The sequence below is a fragment of the Xenopus laevis genome, chromosome 1S (genome assembly GCF_017654675.1).
Source record: "Xenopus laevis strain J_2021 chromosome 1S, Xenopus_laevis_v10.1, whole genome shotgun sequence".
Classification (NCBI taxonomy): Eukaryota; Metazoa; Chordata; class Amphibia; order Anura; family Pipidae; genus Xenopus; species Xenopus laevis.
This window is the reverse complement of record NC_054372.1, coordinates 13,759,671-13,778,958: the sequence shown is the minus strand read 5'-3', so window position 1 is coordinate 13,778,958 and position 19,288 is coordinate 13,759,671. Positions and strand designations below refer to the sequence as shown.

At 40.3% G+C, this 19,288-nt stretch overlaps 1 protein-coding gene across 1 annotated transcript in view; it reads right to left on the bottom strand.

The window, feature by feature from the left end:
- Window positions 1-18,168: 18,168 nt before the first annotated feature.
- Window positions 18,169-19,288, bottom strand: part of grk4.S (G protein-coupled receptor kinase 4 S homeolog) — a 168,576-nt gene continuing 167,456 nt past the window's right edge. Inside the window, 1 exon segment of the mRNA NM_001094463.1 lies at window positions 18,169-18,252. Within this exon segment, the coding sequence (NP_001087932.1) occupies window positions 18,199-18,252 (54 nt within the window). The 3' untranslated portion in view covers window positions 18,169-18,198.

Below are 19,288 nucleotides of genomic sequence, written 5' to 3'. Positions count from 1 at the left end.
CGCGTACGCGCGCGTTTTTTCGCGCGTGCGCGTTACTTCTGACGCCCGCGCCGGCGTCATCACGCTGCGCCTTTTGGCGCCAGTTCTTAACCGGTTTTCGGCATCCTTGCCTTTGGCCTGGTAGTTTTTACTGTGCTTAGGCTCCTTAGGATTGCCGGCTGCCGAGAATTGTGCCGCCCCTCAGGTTATGGTGAGTCACTTTCAGGTAAGTGTTTACTTCGAAAAGAGGCATTATCTGTACTGAAAGTAAATTGTTTCTTACAGATGGAAGATTCATCTGGGAAAAAGAGGTTGGCTTCTGGATCTGAATCCGATGTTGTGATAGTCTGCAGAGCTTGCAAGAATCCCGCTGTTAAGGGGAAGAGGCTCTGCAAACAATGCATCCTCGAGTTGCTTGACAAGGACTTTGGTCAATCTGCTCCAGCTAGCAAAAAAGCAAGATCCGTAGAGCTGGATAGTCAAGCTTCCCCTTCGGGGGCTGAGTCTGCCTTATCTGATCTGATCTCCAGCGGATATCTTGTCATGGATTTCTCAAGCTGTGTCACAGGGCATTAAGGAAGCAACGGTGAATCCAGGCCCTTCAAATCCTAGACAACAAGTACCGTATGAAGAGTCTGAGGAAGAGGAAGATACGGAGGATGAATCCGATTCCTCTTTTGATGTCAAATTAATTCCAGCCTTGATCAGGGCTGTGAGGCATTCCCTTACTCTGCAGGATGAGGAGCAGACATCCACGCCCATTTTTGTCTCCAAAAAGGTGAGACAAACTTTTCCTATGCATAAGGAAGTTGAGGAGTTAGTATCAGCCGAGTGGCAGAAGGGACCAAGAAGAGTTCCGGTCGAACCTAGATTGGAGAAGTTCTACCCCTTTCCTGCTGGAGTCTCCAAGGTTTGGGACTCTCCCCCTACAGTAGATGCTCCTGTAGCACGTCTTTCTAAGAAGACGGCATTACCAATTGATGATCTCTCAGCACTTAAGCATCCTATGGAGAAGAGGATGGAGACAGAGTTGAGGAAAACCTATTTGGTTGCTGGGGCAATGTTGAGGCCTTCAGTCTCGCTAATTTCAGTAATCAAGGCCATGTCTCTTTGGACAGAGTCAGTGGCTGTTGATACCAATGAGGAGACTTTAAGCGAGCAGTCTTTGCAGGTTCTGGAAGACATCAAGATGGCATGCAATTTTTGTCTCGAGGCTGCTGTGGATTTAACCAGATTGGCGGCTAGAAGTATGACTTTTTCGGTCGCAGCCCGTAGAGCCTTGTGGCTTAAAGCTTGGTTTGCGGATACTGCCTCTAAGAATGTTCTATGTAAACTTCCTTTTGAGGGGCAGATGCTCTTTGGAAAGGCGTTAGAGGAGATCATTAATAAGTCTTCAGGAGGGAAGAGCACTTTTCTCCCTCAAACTCCCAGACGTTTTAGGAACCCTCCTAGACGTCAGGATCGTTTCATGCCTATACGTAGGGATGACTCAAGATTTTACAGACCAGGCAAGGAGTTTTTTCGTGCCAACACTTGGAGGACAGGGCAGTCCAATGTGTTCAAGGGGTTCAGACCCAAGGAAGCTAGATCCCCCAAAAGGCAAGCCAAGCAACAATGATATGAGGCCTGTCCAGATTCCTGTGGGAGCAAGATTATTAAAATTTGCAGGGGTCTGGGCAAAGGAGACGAAGGATGTTTGGGTAAAAGCTATTGCGACCCGAGGTTATATGATAGAGTTTCTTTGGAAACCCAGATACAATCATTTCATCCAGACTCCGGTCCCTCGGGAGGAAGACAAGAAGGTTTTTTTAAAGGAGTATATCCAGAAACTAATTCTGAAACAAGCAGTGATTCCAGTGCCCAATTCTCAACAGCGAAAAGGCTTTTATTCTCCCCTGTTCCTGGTCCAGAAAAAGTCAGGCGATATGAGGCCAATCCTGGATCTCAGGAAACTAAACAAGTGCGTGAGGGTTCGCTCCTTCAAGATGGAGTCCATCTTAACCATCAAGAGGGCAGTAAGTCCTGGAGACTGGCTCATCTCAATCGATCTAAGAGACGCATATCTGCATGTGCCCGTCGCGGTAGAACATCAGTGTTTCCTCAGATTCTTTTTCCTAGGGCAGCATCTACAATTCACCTGCCTTCCGTTTGGCCTTTCCACGTCACCCAGAACATTCTCAAAGGTCTTAATAGTTGTCATTGCGAGGTTAAGGAAACAAAACATAGAGGTTTATCACTATTTGGACGACCTATTAGTTGTAGCCAGAAATCCAGAGATCCTAGAAAGACATCGAGACACAGTGATGTCGGAGCTACAGAGGTTCGGATGGTTGTTAAATCTGGAAAAGAGCCAACTTGTACCAACTCAGAGATTAGTCTATCTGGGAGCTCAGATAGATACATGTCTAGGGATGATTTCCTTGTCTCAGGAGAGGATCTTCAAGATAAAGCAAATGATGACAACGGTGGTGTTTTTACACTGTCTTCCAGCAAGACAATTTATGCAGGTTTTAAGCAGTTTGACTTCAACAATTGGAGTAGTTCTTTGGGCCAGATGGAATATGGGGAAGATTCAAAGGCTATTTCTGATGCAGTGGGATCGACACAGGAAAGATTGGAACCAAATGATTTACTTTTCAGTGGAGGCAAGGAATCAGATGTTATGGTGGCTGAATGCCTCAAATCTTCGGAAAGGATTCCCTCTGCTAGATCAAAGGCCATTAAACATCTACACAGACGCTTCGGGCTCCGGTTGGGGAGCACATTGCCAGCAGTGGTCAGTCCAAGGTCGTTGGGAGAAAGATCTATCTCATCTGCAGTCCAACATCCTGGAATTAAGGGCAGTCTGGAAAGCTCTACAGGCTTTCGAACCTCTACTTTGGGCAGAGGAAGTCTGCATAAGATCGGACAACGTCTCAGCAGTAGCTTATATCAGGGGTCAGGGAGGCACCAGGAGCAGGGCAATGATGAAAGAATTGAATCCCATTATGGAATTTGCCCAGTCATGTCTCTTGGGGATAACGGCAGTTCATATTCCCGGGAATCTGAATTGGAAGGCGGACTGGTTGAGCCGCAAGCAAGTAGATCCTGGAGAATGGAGCCTCAACAGCCAGGTTTTTCGGAAGATATTGGGAAGATGGGGGAGACCCGATCTGGATCTCATGGCCTCTGTGAACAATCACAAACTTCCAATCTTCTTCTCCAGAGTTCCATGCAGGGAAGCGTGGGCGACGGATGCATTTGCCCACAGTTGGAACAACCTTTGGGCTTACGTATTTCCCCCATTCGCAATGATCTTCAAGGTTTTGAAGAAGATTTTGAGGTCCCGGATCGAAGTTGTCGCAGTCCTACCGGATTGGCCGAGAAGGCCTTGGTATCCGTTGTTAAGGAGGTTGGCTGTGGACAAACCAATGAGACTCCTTTACAAACCAGACCTTCTGTTCCAGGGTCAATTTCTTCATCCTGCTCCTCAACAACTAAAGCTAGCGGCATGGAGACTCAGCTCAACAGGCTGAGGGAAGAGGGCTGTTCGGAATCCCTTATAAATACTTTGTCAAAATCTCGGAAGAATAGCACTTCTTTAAAATACGATAGGATTTGGAGTGTTTTTTCTTCTTGGGCTACGAAGGAAGGATTCAATCCTGAAAACCCAGAGGTGATTCAAGTGTTGGAGTTCCTTCAGTTGGGTTTGGATAAGGGCCTCAGCACTAGTACCCTTAGAGTTCAGGTATCTGCACTTTCAGCAATTTTGGGAATTCAGTTTGCCAGCAATCCTTTGATAGTTCGCTTTTTCAAGGCTGCAGTAAGAATTAGACCACCAGTTAAGGAGCTTGCTCCCTCTTGGGATTTGCCACTTGTGCTGGAAGCTTTTTCAATATCTCCTTTCATTCCTGAAGAGAACATATCCATGTGGGATTTAACTCTGAAGTCTGTATTTTTGGTGGCTATAGCTTCAGGTCGAAGGGTCTCCGAACTGCAAGCTCTGATGGCTAACCCTCCTTACACAGTTTTCAGTGATCAGGGAGTGACACTCAGACCAAGTTTATCATTTCTGCCGAAGGTGGTGTCTGAATTTCACCTAAATGAACCGATATGTCTTCCAGCCATTGACAAAAATTCAGATCAGGAGAAGGATATTCCTGAAGTTTTGGATATAAAGAGGTGTTTGGAGAGGTATCTGATCTCTACAAGACCCTTTAGGAAGTCTGAAAGCCTGTTCATTATCCCTTGTGGAGCTAACAAGGGTCAAGCGGCTTCGATTTCCACGATTCGTAGATGGATCATTACTATGATCAAGAAGGCTTACTCGCTAAAAGGGCAAGAAGTACCTGAGGGGGTCAGGCCCCATTCAACCAGAGGTATGGCGACGTCTTGGGCGGCAGAAGCAGGAGCACCTACAGATGCCATTTGCAGGGCAGCTACCTGGGCTAGTCCTAATACTTTTGTTAAACATTATCGTTTAGATGTCAGGCTAACCAAAAGAGCTGATTTTGGTCGTAAAGTTATTCAAGCAGTACTGAATTCTAAGTAAACTGTTTGATTCTCCCACCCCTTGTTTCATTGCTTGGGTATTACCCGTCAGTTAATGCTGACGGGGGATGGCCAGGGAAAGGAGGAATTCTATCATACTTACCGTGATTCCCCTTTCCTGGCCATCCCCCTAGTCAGCATTCCCTCCCGAATCTTAGAGCTTTTTACAGAGACAGGGAGGAAGTAGGTAGGTGGGGCTTTAAACTCTGCTAGGGGACACATCTGTCAGTGGGAGGGGATACCCGTCAGTTAATGCTGACTAGGGGGATGGCCAGGAAAGGGGAATCACGGTAAGTATGATAGAATTCCTCCTGTTCCATACATGGAAATTGTCTTAAAATCAGTGTTGCTAGCACATAATAACCTGAATTATTCCCTAACCGTAAATGCTAAGTACTGTTCATTTTAAGGAGTATCTGGGGACATCACCGTGATACTTATGTAGGTTGATTTTTAAGTGTGAGGCACACTTAGCCTTATATGAATAGTCACATAAGAGGAATTGCAACCATAAAATTAGTTTAATCTAAATAAACAGAAACGCAGTAAACACAAAATAAAGACTAAAAGAAAAAGGGGGACAGGATGAGGTGAAGCAGTCGTGGAGTTCTAGTAGTGGACCTTTAATCTGGTTTAGAGGGAGGACTCGTCTTGGTGTGAGAAAAGGGGACTATGGATATTATGCTATCATAAGATTAGAAGGGAGGGTTCCATTAAATCTGTACCGCAGCCAAGGTTGCCAGATTTTAATTATCCTTTGGGTGTTCTCGGTAGCTAGCCCAGTTAGCCTTTCGTTTACAAAGATCCAGTCTACTTTATTTTTAAACTGGGTAAAGTTGATGGTGGGTGATTTCCAAGCTTTGGCAATCGATTGCCTCCCTTATTATTCTTAACTAGGGAGGCCTGTTTATCAATCATTCCATTTTACTGGTTTTAGAGGTTTTTGAAACCACCAATAAACTAGTTTTCTCTAGAACCACGAATGCCATTAAAGCACAAATGAAAAAAACTCTGTTAAAGGGCCAGTTTATGATAAATGTTGAAAATCTAATATGAATTTAAAAAAAAACTAGAATCGAATTTTAACAATTCCCTAGTCGAATTTGACAGTTTTGGCCATGAAAAAAACTAGAAAATTTGAATTTTCACTTCGACCCTTGATAAAACTGCCCCTTGCACTGCGCCCAATCTCCACCAGATCCTTCATGGGACGATCAGTCACATTCCTGCCCTTCCCACATGTATCTCCTTTTTAACTCTACATCTAATGGGCAGATTTATCAAAGGTCGAGGTTAATTTTTCAAATGAAAATTCCAATTTCAAGCTATTTTTTGTGTACTTTGACTAGGGAATAGTCCAAATTCTATTTGAAAAAAATTAGAATATGGAAATGTATCATGTACTGTCGACCATTCCCCATCTAAAACCTGCCGAAATGCTGTTTTAGCCTATGGGGGACCTCCTAGAACCTATTTGGAGTCAATTGGTGGACTTTGAAAAATCAAAGTTTTGTTTGGGAAAAAGTTTGAATCAAATTCACTCAGATGCGCTATTCCTTTGATTTGTACGATTCTAATTCGGCCAAATACGGACCTATTCAACCAAAAAAAAACTTTGACTTAATTTCGGTTGGTCTTTTTGAATTCAAATTTTTCAATTGAAATTCAACCCTTGATAAATATGCCCCTAAGTCTCACTTTAATAAGCCAGCACAATATTAATCTCCTAAAACCAATCATTAACCAGTGGGTATTTTGTCCACCTTGGCTTACTAACAGTTCATGATTAGGGTGGATGGAGATTAATCAAAGCACTAGGAGTACATAGCTGGGCTTGGAAAAACTTTAAGAAGATCAACAGTGGCTGAAGCATTTCTGCATAGGGTGTTCTCTGTTCCTTGGGTAGAGCATGTGGTATCAGAGTGGATAATTATAAAGAAATGTCATTGCTCTGCATCTGTTTGAATATTAACAAATGAATAGGGATAGGCAAATTTGACCAGTTAGTTTCTCCAAAAATTTGCCGCTGGCGAAATGTCGCCAACACCCATTAAAGTCTGTGGTCGTCAAAAAAATTCTGTCTATGAGCATCATTTTTGTGGCGAAACAAGGCAAAAAAATTCGCCCATCCCTACAAATTAAACGTTCCTAGGAATGAATAAACACACACGGCAGAAGTTCACATTTTATTTATACATATTTATATTTTCAACATGCGCATTTAAATAAAACAATACAAATGGCTACACGTAAAGCAGATACATATCTTAAAGGTTTTCGATTTTCCTGAAGCGCCAGAATCCAGAAGATTTGGTAATAGTATGAGCACAGTAACATTATGCATGAAGAATGGCATCACATTGGAACTAGGGTATGGCAGCTGATGATTAACCAGAGAGATGTTTTTCTGCTTTGCTCCTCAGGTTGGATTATAGGTAAGTTATAATGTTACATATAGAACCGCACCTTCTTCATCAGCATCACCTATAAAAGCACTGACAGACACTAAGGGGCAGATTTATCAAAGGTCAAGGTGAATTTAAAAAAAAAAAATCGAATTTCAAGCTATTTTTGTGTACCTCAACTAGGGAATAGTCCAGATTCGAATTTGAAAAAAATGAGAATATCGAAGTTTATCATTAAAAATTCGACCATTCGCCATCTAAAACCTGCAGAATTGCTGTTTTAGCCTATGGGGGACCTCCTAGAACTATTTGGAGTCAATTGGGGGACTTTGAAAAATCAAAGTTGTTTTTTAGGAACTTTGATTCGAATTCGATTGAATGCGCAATCACTTCGATTAATATGATTCAAATTCGGCCAAATACGGACCTATTCTATCGAATAGTCCCAACCCAAAAATTCGAATAGAGTTTTCCTCCGAAAAATCTCGAATGTGCGGATGGCAATTAACTTATTGAAATGTTTCAATGGACCTCTGCTATTGACTTGTAAATTAACTCGGCAGGTTTAGGCAATTAATAGACATGGTCGAGGTGTGAAATCTCTCATTCGCATTTACATTCGAGTTTGTGCTTTTAAATTCAAATTTGTGTTTTGACACAAAAAATAAAAAAATTGGAATTTACCAATTCAAGCCTTAATAAATCTGCCCCTCAGCAATCTTCGCACCCAAATCAGAAGAACAGCAGTGCATATGACTGAGTTTGTTTATCAAATTTTTGTATAAAAAATGATCTGGAAGACAAGGTATACATGGAGACCGTATATGCATTGATAGCTGATATTATTATATTTTTATACCTGTGGCTTTAGGCATAAATATTTATTTGAACACACACCTACATTCTATGACTTCACTGTTGTTGATCAAATGCCTTAGTCATAGATTTACATCAAACAAGACTACAGATGGAGCATGAGGTTATTGCAACTTAATGGAGCTCAGGAGTCACCACAATATAGTCTGCAGCCCTGGTATTTCCACACTGCTTAGCTTTATAAATCTGCAAAACATTAGAAGGCAACGCAACAAAGGAGCTCAGCAACGTTGAGTAAATAACCTTTAATTGACAAATCCATCCTGTGCATTTTATTTGACATTTTTATCATTAAAGGGATACTGTCATGGGAAAAAAAAATTTTTCAAAATGAATCAGTTAATAGTGCTGCTCCAGCAGAATTCTGCGCTGAAATCCATTTCTCAAAAGAGCAAACAGATTTTTTTATATTCAATTTTGAAATCTGACATGGGGCTAGACATATTGTCAATTTCCCAGCTGCCTCAAGTCATGTGACTTGTCCTCTGATAAACTTCAATCACTCTTTACTGCTGTACTGCAAGTTGGAGTGATATCACACCCCTCCCTTTTCCTCCCCAGCAGCCAAACAAAAGAACAATGGGAAGGTAACCAGATAGCAGCTCCCTAACACAAGATAACAGCTGCCTGGTAGATCTAAGAACAACACTCAATAGTAAAAACCCATGTCCCACTGAGACACATTCAGTTACATTGAGAAGGAAAAACAGCAGCCTGCCAGAAAGCATTTCTCTCCTAAAGTGCAGGCACAAGTCACATGACCAGGGGCAATTGGGAAATTGACAAAATGTCTAGCCCCATGTCAGATTTCAAAATTGAATATAAAAAAAATCTGTTTGCTCTTTTGAGAAATGGATTTCAGTCCAGAATTCTGCTGGAGTAGCACTATTAACTGATGCGTTTTGAAAAAAACGTTTTCCGATGACAGGATCCCTTTCAGCTGGCCATAGACGCAAAAATACAGTATGGACGAAACGAAGAATTGTACGATTTTGGGATTGTGTGTGACGTGTCCTGACATTTTTTGTACCATGGCAATGTTTGTTTAGTCAATCAAGGGTTAAAATATTTACTGGCTACCGATAAAATCTCTACATCTGATATCAGTGGGAGATTGTCCCTGCTATTTTTCATGACTTATGTACGATTGCTGTCTGTCAATTAATGGCCAGAATAGAATAGATTTTTTTTATTTTTTCTTACTTCTTTTATTCGGTATGGTTGATGGTAGATTGTTAGACTCAAATGGATGAGCGTTCAGCGCACAAAGGATAAAATCAGCACATCTATGGCCAGCTTTATAGGGACTCTTCCTGTTTGAAACATGGCAGACCAGTGTGCTGAATACATTTTAATTTACAAACATGCATGGATTTACTTCTAAGCTTTTAGTGATTGCTCCGAATCCACTGTTTTGGATGCGGTTGAACCCCCAAGTCCTTCGAAAAGATTCGGCCGAATACCGAACCGAATCCTAATCTGCATATGCAAATTAAGGGTGGGAAGGGAAAAAATATTTACCTCCTTGTTTTGTGACAAAAAGTCACGCTATTTCCCTTCCCCCGCCCCTTGCATATGCAAATTCGGATTTGGTTTGGCCAGGCAGAAGGCTTCGGTCGAATCCGAATCCTGCTGAAAAATGCCTAATTCGGTGCATCCCTATAAGCTTTACAGTCATCACATCCATTAAGTGAAAGGACATTACACCACTCATTTCTCCCCAAAATTTTATTTTTTGTGACAATATTTCCTGCTCCATCTGTATATAAGACGTGGTTCTTTGAATCTTTGTCCTTATAACAGTAGGATATAACCCTTAGTGTTTGTAAATCGGGTTAACAAAGTGTGCAACTAAAAATATTTTAGTCCCCATTACTGACAGCACACACTTTGTATTATAGGCCCTGTTCTGGTTATTTATTTTGCTCATCACTATTAGCAGATCAACACCCACAATGATGGGTTAGAAAGTAAGCAAATACAAGAGTCCTCTGCACTCAACCCATTATCAATATATTTAAGACAGAGACATTTTGTGCATACTGCTACTGAAAAATACCTTACCCTTTAAACAAAACAGGGATTGTTTGTCCATATATTGCAATATATTTAAGCTGGCCAACTACGTCAAAGTCATCCCATATCTGGCCGGTCCTACACTCAATTTTATCTGATTTATTAAGAATTGAATCAATGAATCAGATGGAAATTGAGCATTGGACTGGCCAGATATGGGATGACTTTGATGTAGTTGGCCAGCTTAAATATATTGCAATATATGGACAAACAATCCCTGTTTTGTTTAAAGGGTAAGGCGTTTTTCAGTAGCAGTATGCACAAAATGTCTCTGTCTTAAATATATTGATAATGGGTTGAGTGCAGAGGACTCTTGTATTTGACTATATGTATTTTGTGGTCACAGCCTCATTGCACCCCCGCCTAATGGTTTTAAATAATAGTGGTGAGCACAACTTTCCCTTGTTTGGGTTAGAAAGTAAGGCAGATGGGCATCCCCTTTAATGCAGGATGACTATTTAGAACAGAAAAGGATTGAGAAGTGTTCTGTACTTTTTAAAACCATCTTGTACATAAAGTCTTCACAAAGGGCAAGACAAAGCTCTGACATCTTGCCCACATTTTGAAGCTTCATATACTGTATAGAGGTAATTCCTACATTGAGAGAATCAGTGTCATCACAAGACATCACAAATCAAGCTAGAAGGAGGTTCTGGGACTTCAAAATGCCAGAACTAGACCATTAAAACAGTGGCGATATTGGGAAAGTTGATGCTCGTGTGTTAGACTGAATGAAGAGCGCAGCTCAGTATGGAAATCCTATAATAATGTGGGTAAAATGATGTAGAATAAACACTGCATTCCTAATGATCAACACAATGCAACAGCTACAAGACACTGCTATTTTTGCATTTTTAAGTGCAGCAATTTGGGCTTTACCCTTCTCTGCACTGACAGATGCCAGCTTTGATGCACCCACAGCCAGGTTCGGGTGTAACCTATTCACTCCCTAACATATGTCTTATAGTAGTGAACAAGGTAAAGGAGCAATTCCACTTAGCAATGTGCCTAAAACAGATGATGGTGCATGAAGTGGCTCTGTTATCGTCTCATATTTACTAACATGGGTTGCTTTTTGCAAAGTATTTTGAAGCACTGAAAAAGGTCTACTGCCACCTCAACTAAAATGATCAACGTTATTGTGTATGAAGCACTACTAGAGTTCTGGAGGTGTGTGCTAAAACAAGTATTCTCCACAGCAGTGAAGAAAAGTGGTGGCAAGTGGAATTGTCCCTTTGTTTCACAGTGAAAAAGATCCATCCCTTTAAATTTCCTAAAGGTTTATTACTGAAATATCCTGATGATCAGGGACTAAGCAACCTGAGTGTCTAGAAAGGACACCTCATCGCAATGCCCAACAAGAACAAAACATGAGTGGAACCAGCAATTTAAGGAGAGACCTATATAACAATGGCTCTTGGTAAAACAAATGCCTCTAAGCTGCCCAACCACTGAAATAAGAGGAGGGTCTTCCATTAACCATATCCAATAGGGTGCACAAAATCTTGGCACAGAAAAAGTTACACCAATGAATGGTTTGCGCAACGCAGATTACTTGGTTTATGATTCTAAGAGTTGTAGACATTATATAATAATAAAAAAAGCAAGAAAACCATACTTTGATATTTGGACCTAAGATATCTAATGAGACACATGGAGATTAAGGAGGGAACTCAGAAGTCAAAGGCGCAGATTCCCTAAAGGGAGAAGTGGCTAGCGTGAATTCGCTAGCGTTACCGCCTGCAGGGACTTCACCGATTTCCTAACGGGTGCAGGGGTCACTTCGGTAGCAGAGATAGACGCTAGCGTTGCTTCACACTCTAACGCCAGCCAAATTTTCACTAAGATGCGGATTTTACTAAATGTTACCTCATTTCGCCAGACTTGCCTTCGCCAGCTCAGACCAGGTGAAGTGCTATGGAGTCCTTTAGTGCAAAAATTTTCAGTCCCAAAAAACGCTGGCATCTTTTCAGAGTGATAGCCTGAAAAAATTATTTTGGGTAACCGGGTTCCCCCCCTACATTTTCTAACATATGGAACATAAACAATACACTGGGCTCAGGTGTAGGGCAATATAACAACTCTATTTTATTTATTATCCGTGGACTTGTGTAATGTAATGTATTTGCTGCAACATATGGCTGCAAAGCCGTCACTGGCAAATTTTTGCCAGTTAGGGAATTTGCCCCAAAGAGCTAATGTAGAAGATAATTACCGTATATACTCGCGTATAAGCCGAGTTTTTCAGCTCCCAAAATGTGCTGAAAAACTCTACCTCGGCTTATACGCGGGTCAGCTAAAAAGGTTGACGCTTACTCAGTGTGCAGTGACTCCTCCGTGCTGCCCATACTTCTCCCCGCTCGTGGCTTCCTTAGCCCTCAGCCCCTCCCCTCTCACAAGAGTTTAGAAGAGGAGCGCTCGAGATGTGGATGAGGTGCCACTTGCAGGACCATTATCAGACTCTTCCTTGTGATATTAGAATGTCCTCTCTGCCCTAAACTTGTATCTGACCGCACTCACAGGAGCCGGCCCTAATCTGATTACCCCTCCTCTAATGGTACGCGACGATTTTCCCAAAGCCTACAGATACATATACACCTTGCTGCAACCTCACTTACCCTCCCCCAAAGATGCCCAGTCACACAAAGCCCCATTAAAGTATTACACCACCGCCATACCTCCACTTATCTCTCTCCCCAGTGTTTTTCCCGGACAGGGATTTGGGGGGGGGGGCGCTGCCCGCGGATCTCTCTCCCCCGGTCCTAGCTCCCTTCACCCGCTCGAATTCTGTTCAAATCAACAACAAGATGGCGACAAGCCGGAAAGAAGGCGGCTCGGAGCATCAGTATCATTGCAACTGCTTTAGCTAAGCCCCTCCTCTGACAAATACACCTCATGCCTCACTAGAGAACTCATTCTCTTCATTGGGTAAGAAAATTGCCACTCACACGCCAGGAACGCCCAGTAGAGTCGCTGCCACATTCCAAATCACGACCGAAACCACGTGACTTGGAAAGGCGTTACTATTGAATGAAGATGAGACTGCGGGCGGTGTTCTGTCAATCAATCCGCAGGCGCCTCATAGTATTGGCGGGTGTCAGAGAGGACGTGAAGCCAAAATATAATCCCGTTATCCCGTGCTGCCTATGGCCAGTGTCTAACTGTTGCACAGTAAAGGCTTTCATTAGTATTGTGATAGTATTGCTACATACACCAAAAGCACTATAACACATCAGGGTAGAGCTGACTCGAGGTCATCTGAGTGAAGCAGCTCCATCGCTCCCCAGACAAGGACATTTCCCATAATGCCATTTCTTCCACCCAGTCAGGGACAAGTAGTAGTGGCACTGAAGGCCATGAAAGTCACAATAGGGCTGGACTGGCAATCTAGATTCTGCACTAATCACTTTGGGTCTGTTTGGGCCTTTGTGTACTTAAAAGCGCTGAAAAGGGAGGACTGATTGACAAGAGCTGAGAGGGGAGGGGCTGGAGCAGAATTAAGCGAGATGGGGGGAGAAGTATGTGCAGCAGCATGGAGGAGTTAATGCATGCTTCAGATCAGTGAGTAAGCAGCAACGTTAAAGCTTTAAATTGGCCATGTCCTAAAATAATTTCTCACCCCTAGGCTTATAATTTTTCCAGTTTTCTTAGGTAAATTAGGTACCTCGGCTTATACACGGGTCGGCTTATACACGAGTATATACGGTAATCTTTTCCTGTGTTTATCACTGATTTATACACAATATGACTGCTCAGGAAAGATATGTTTATCTGGTACATTTTTCTCACTGAAATAGCATTATAAACCATCATTTTTTACTGATAATGTGGGGGCAGGTCTGTTGTTTCTACACCATAGAAGGGAAACTGTTGTGTTTGTTTTTTTTTTTTACATCAATATATAGCTTTTTTTAACATCAATTTTAAAAAACAAAAAGTGTGCATTGATTTAGGCATATTCTTGCCATAGGATCATTCAGGTCATATTCTGACACTAAGGGGGTTATTTATTAAAGTTCAATTGTCAAAAATTCAAGTTTTTTTTTTTTACTATAAAATAAGACTTTTTAGTGGAAAAAAACTGAATTTTTCAAGATTTATATTATTAGGATGGGAAAAAGTCCAAATCTAAAAATCCGGCATCTCAGACCTGCCGAGGTTGTATATAACGGCAGGACGCCGCTGCGTTTTCATCCGACAGTCGGATAAATGTAGTTCTTTCCATGCGATTTCTCCTTCACTTCCGTTTTCTGTAAAACACCCGACACGTCTCATGCGTTTAGTCGCATTGCGAAGTGTCAGGTCCACGCGCTTCATCTAGTCCTGCCCTAAGTCAATGGGAGAGGTCCCTAACCTATTTGGAAGTATCTGTGGTCTACGCTGGAATTTACAGTAAAAGCCGGACTTTCGGGAAAATGCCTGAAAAAATCGTACAGTTCAGGAGGAAAAAACTGATTTTCTCTAGATTTTATCGAGTGTGTCCCCGTTCTAATTAAATCACACTTTTTTATTAATAAGTAAGGTCACATTGTGGATTCTAGTTTGGTCTGACTTTTTTATTCAACATCAGAAAAATCGGATTTTGATCAATAACCCCCTAAGAATTAAGGTGGGCATACGCTATAAGGTCAGCTCATTTGGCATCGCCACAAAGAAAACAATAATTACATTTGTTAATTCTGGAGCATATAAAGGAAAATGTACAATACATATGCAAAATGACACTGTTACTAAATTGTCTTACAGGTGATAGAGCCCTAAAATACTTTATTTTTTTTGCTAATGGATTAATGTTAATAATGTTTTCATTAGACATGAGACTTGAATTAAATAATCACAATATTTTTTGCTATTTTTGACCAAACAGAGGCCTGTGTATCTTTTTTCATCAAATCATTTTGACAAGTTCAGCAAAAAAGTTCACGTTTATAGAAGCAAAGTTATAGTCACTTGGGGGGGGGGGGTTATACAAGAATGCAAAAAGGCAAAGTAAACATAAGCACAGATAGGGGGAAATAAGATCAATGTCCGGAGCTGGCTGTTTTTATTACAGTCACGGAGGACTTAATATCCCTGCACCCTTTTTAAGTTAAAGGATACCTAAGGCCATAGCAACCAATCAAATATTTGTTTTCTTATTATATTATTCATTATAATTATTCACTAAGCCAGTTAAAGCCAATCAAAAATTGGACACAGATGGAAGATGATACCGTCTTAAAAAAAGCTCTACTTAATTCCCTTATTTATATGTACTACTATAGATGCAGCAATGATGATGTATGTCACAATTGTGGCCCTTTAGCTGCTACAGAATATAGCATTCCTTGCCAACCTGATAACCAATTGCATTTCAGTCAAGGGTGGGTCACCCATTGGAAACTGCATCATTTTCTACCTATTAAATCCATACATTCCAATCGACTGGACTGTACTTAACAACTGAATAGCTTTTACTACATCCATCCCTGTTGAAATTTACACATCGCCATATGTATTGTGGCTATATCTGCTTTATGTCAGCCAAGATTATAGGGGTACAGAGATTGGTCCCTAGTTTTAGCCTGAATTCCAAATAGAAATGCCCAGAAAACAGAATTACAAAGCTTCACCACAAACTGAAACAATACGGGTGTTTTATGCCCCATGTCATGGATTTAGAATTTCCCTTAAAAGTCAAATTCACATTTTTTCTGCTTTTCTCTACTCCACAAAATAAGATAAATATATAGCAAGTGCAGCGGAAGATCATTTCTGTCAAGGCTCTCCCACTTCCAATACCTATGATCATATACACACCATCCTATGTTTTAGCTTCCAGTACAAAGCAGTAAGACCAGGTATTTCTCGCCTCCGAATGCATGGTCATTGGTTGATTCCTAAGCTGCCAACAAGCTTCTAGAAATCCATTTAATGCCTGTACTACCAAAACAAACTACAGGTGTGTGATCTATTATCCTGAAAGCTTGGGTTTCTTGTACGATAGATTAAAGGAGAACTAAAGCTAAACAAAGAAGTAGCTACATTATATTATACATTGTACATTATATTTTGTGCTTCGGTGTCTCCAAAGATGCCCCAGTAGCTCCCCATCTTCTTTTCTGCTGATTCACTGCACATGCTCTGTGCTGCTGTCACTTACTGAGCTTAGGGACCCACTCACAATATACAGTACACATAGAATATAAATAGCATGATGCAAGTTTGAATAGTAATTTAAAGGGCATGTAAAGGCAAAAAAATAAAATCCCATTTTTACTTTCTTTAATGAAAAAGAAACCTATCTCCAATATACTTTAATTACAAACTGTGTACCGTTTTTATAAGAAACCTGACTGTATGCAGTGAAATTCTCCCTTCATTTACTGCTGTGGATAGGAATTGTCAGACGGTCCCAAATTGCTGAGCAGGGAAACAATCATACTTATGAACAGCAGGGGGAGCTCCCGCCTTACTTCCCAGCCATGCAGAACTCAAGCAGCTTTGTTTATGACTATCCCTAAGCAGCTCAGACCACACTGAGCATGTGCACAGTCTTAGTCTTGCAAAGATGTTTAACAAAGTTACAAGATGGTGACCCCCTGTTGCCAACTTTGAAAGCATAAATTATTTGTTTGATTAGGCTTGTTGTGCAGTAAGTTCATGTTTATATTTAGTATACAAAATACAGCATTTTTAGCCTTATTCTATTTTAGACTTTACATGCCCTTTAATTCAGATTCACATTACCAGTGCAATTTGCATCAGAATATAATCATCAGCCCTATAGCACCGTCTTATGTGACAGATGAATCTCACTTTCAGTGCTTGATGATTTGCAAAGACCCCTAAGCTTAGTTTCTCAACAGCCACTCAGAGCCCACTGAGCATGTGCAGGTCACTGACACACCTAAAAAACAATTCAAGATGGGGAGCTCCTGTGACAACTTTGAAGGCCTCTATCAGATCCTGAACCTCCCACTTGGGAGGTTCATTATATAAAAAATAGAGCATTTCTGGCCATATTTGTGTTCAGCTCCCCTTTAAATTGCATGTAAAGGTAGATACAAATGCAGTCATTAAGGAACATTAAGCAAAACCCAAGAAGCACTTTTCTAAAATTTGTGTTTTTCAAGCTATTTTGGCCATGCTATTGAGGCTCAGTGCCAGGATTTCTTCATGTGAACAGATTGGGTATATGGGAGACTAGTCATTATTTCCAAAAACATACAAGGACTACCTTCATGTACTCTCCCAAGCTCCGGCCTAATCTGCAGTCTACCCCGTTTTAGGGTTAAAAATGTAAACAGAAAATCTAAAAAAAAAATGACTCCAACCAGGATGAAAGCCTTATCTCTCATTATTTCCTCAAACTCCCTTAAGCTTTTTATATATATCTGTGAACGTTCCATCGAATGCTCCATTAAGTCAGAATAAGAAATGTGCTTTTTTCTTGCTAATGTACCCAATGTCGAACCATTTATTGTACAATAGGCAATACTGTGTCAGAATGTGTTGAAGGGTTATCAGGAGATTTATATTTAGTAAAATAAAATTATAAAACCAAACCTAAAAAGCATCTTTTTTTTATTAACATTTAGAGCTTCAAAAATTCGACCAATTCCTTATAGATTCTTTCAGTCCTAGTGATGTTATATGGTACTCAGCATGCATACCCCTAGTCATAAACTGAGCCTTTACTCTTATATAGGCACATCTTTGTTAGCATAGAATATTCCCTTTTTTATTCGCATTGATCCAGGCAACAATGCTGCGACGGCTCCTCCCCTATGTGCCTGCTACAGAGAATGCCTTAAATATGGCCGCTCCCGTTGACATGTATAAATGCAAACTTGCAAAGAAGCAATGCTCTTTTGCACAATAAGTTATGTTTATATCATCTTCCAATTAAAGGCGAGCTCTTCATATAAACAGGATATCATTTTTCTTTTTAAATACATGATTTTCCGATACATTTTAAATATCAAATCTTTCTGTATTTTATATATATAAAAAAAAAACCTGAGAGCCGTCAGCCCCCTATTCTCTTCAGCACTGTAGAAATTGCACTGCAGCTTTAAATACGCTGTCATTCAAAATAAAAATTCTATATATATATATTTATAACTATATGCATTGGAGTGGTACTTATATGGCCTTTTTTTTGTACAATACACTTTTTAGTGAAAATATACATCTTAACATAATTCAAGTAAAAATGTACAAAATCTGTAAACTTCTACAGAATTCTTTTTAATTTATAATACACCTTTACAGTTTATAGATACAATAAAATATTTGCAGTTTAACTCTCTAAGATTAATTTTTTTTTTTTGGGCTACTGGACAGTGGTTCATGGTTTTGAGGCCTCTTCTTCATCCTCACTGTAGGAAGACTTAAAACAGACCTAGAAGATTGCAGAGAAGCAGAATTACAAACAAAAAGTTACATATATACAGTGTATATATATATATATATATATATATATAGATAGATAGATAGATAGATAGATAGATAGATAGATAGATAGATAGATAGATAGAGATAGAGATAGAGATAGAGATAGAGATATATATATATATATATATATATATATATATATATATATATATATACATATAGACATATAACTAGATAGGTGCACTCAGATAGCCATGTTAATGCCTAGGTGCTGGACAAAAATTCATATCTATAAAACCGGCCGGCTCTGCCCTTCCTGATGACGGCTTGAGTTTGTAAGCCGAAACGTTGAAATAAATCTACCAGCTTTTTTTCACTTATCAAGACCTATGTGTGCGGAAGTTTTTTTTGTTTTATATATATATATATGGCCAGCTTAAATATATTGCAATATATGGACAAACAATCCCTGTGTTGTTTAAAGGGTAAGGCATTTTTCAGTAGCAGTATGCACAAAATGTCTCTGTCTTAAATATATTGATAATGGGTTGAGTGCAGAGGACTCTTGTAGTTGACTATATGTATTTTGTGGTCACAGCCTCATTGCACCCCCGCCTAATGGTTTTAAAAAATAGTGGTGAGCATAACTTTCCCTTGTTTGTTATAGTTATACAGGAGCAGTGACCAGCTCCATGTTGTAGCTCCCACCCTTCCCAGCTATAGTCAGGTGATCCCACTGGTGTCTAATAAAAGGGCAGCCAAGTTTGGGAGTTTTACTTTGAAAGCAGCTAGTAAGTTGCAGGTAAAACTTAGTCCCTTTGTAAAATGTATAATTAAGCAATTGAATTCTTAATGAATCAGATGAAAATTAAGCGTAGGACTGGCCAGATATGGGATGACTTTGACGTAGTTGGCCAGCTTAAATATATTGCAATATATGGACAAACAATCCCTGTGTTGTTTAAAGGGTAAGGCATTTTTTAGTAGTAGTATGCACAAAATGTCTCTGTCTTAAATATATTGATAATGGGTTGAGTGCAGAG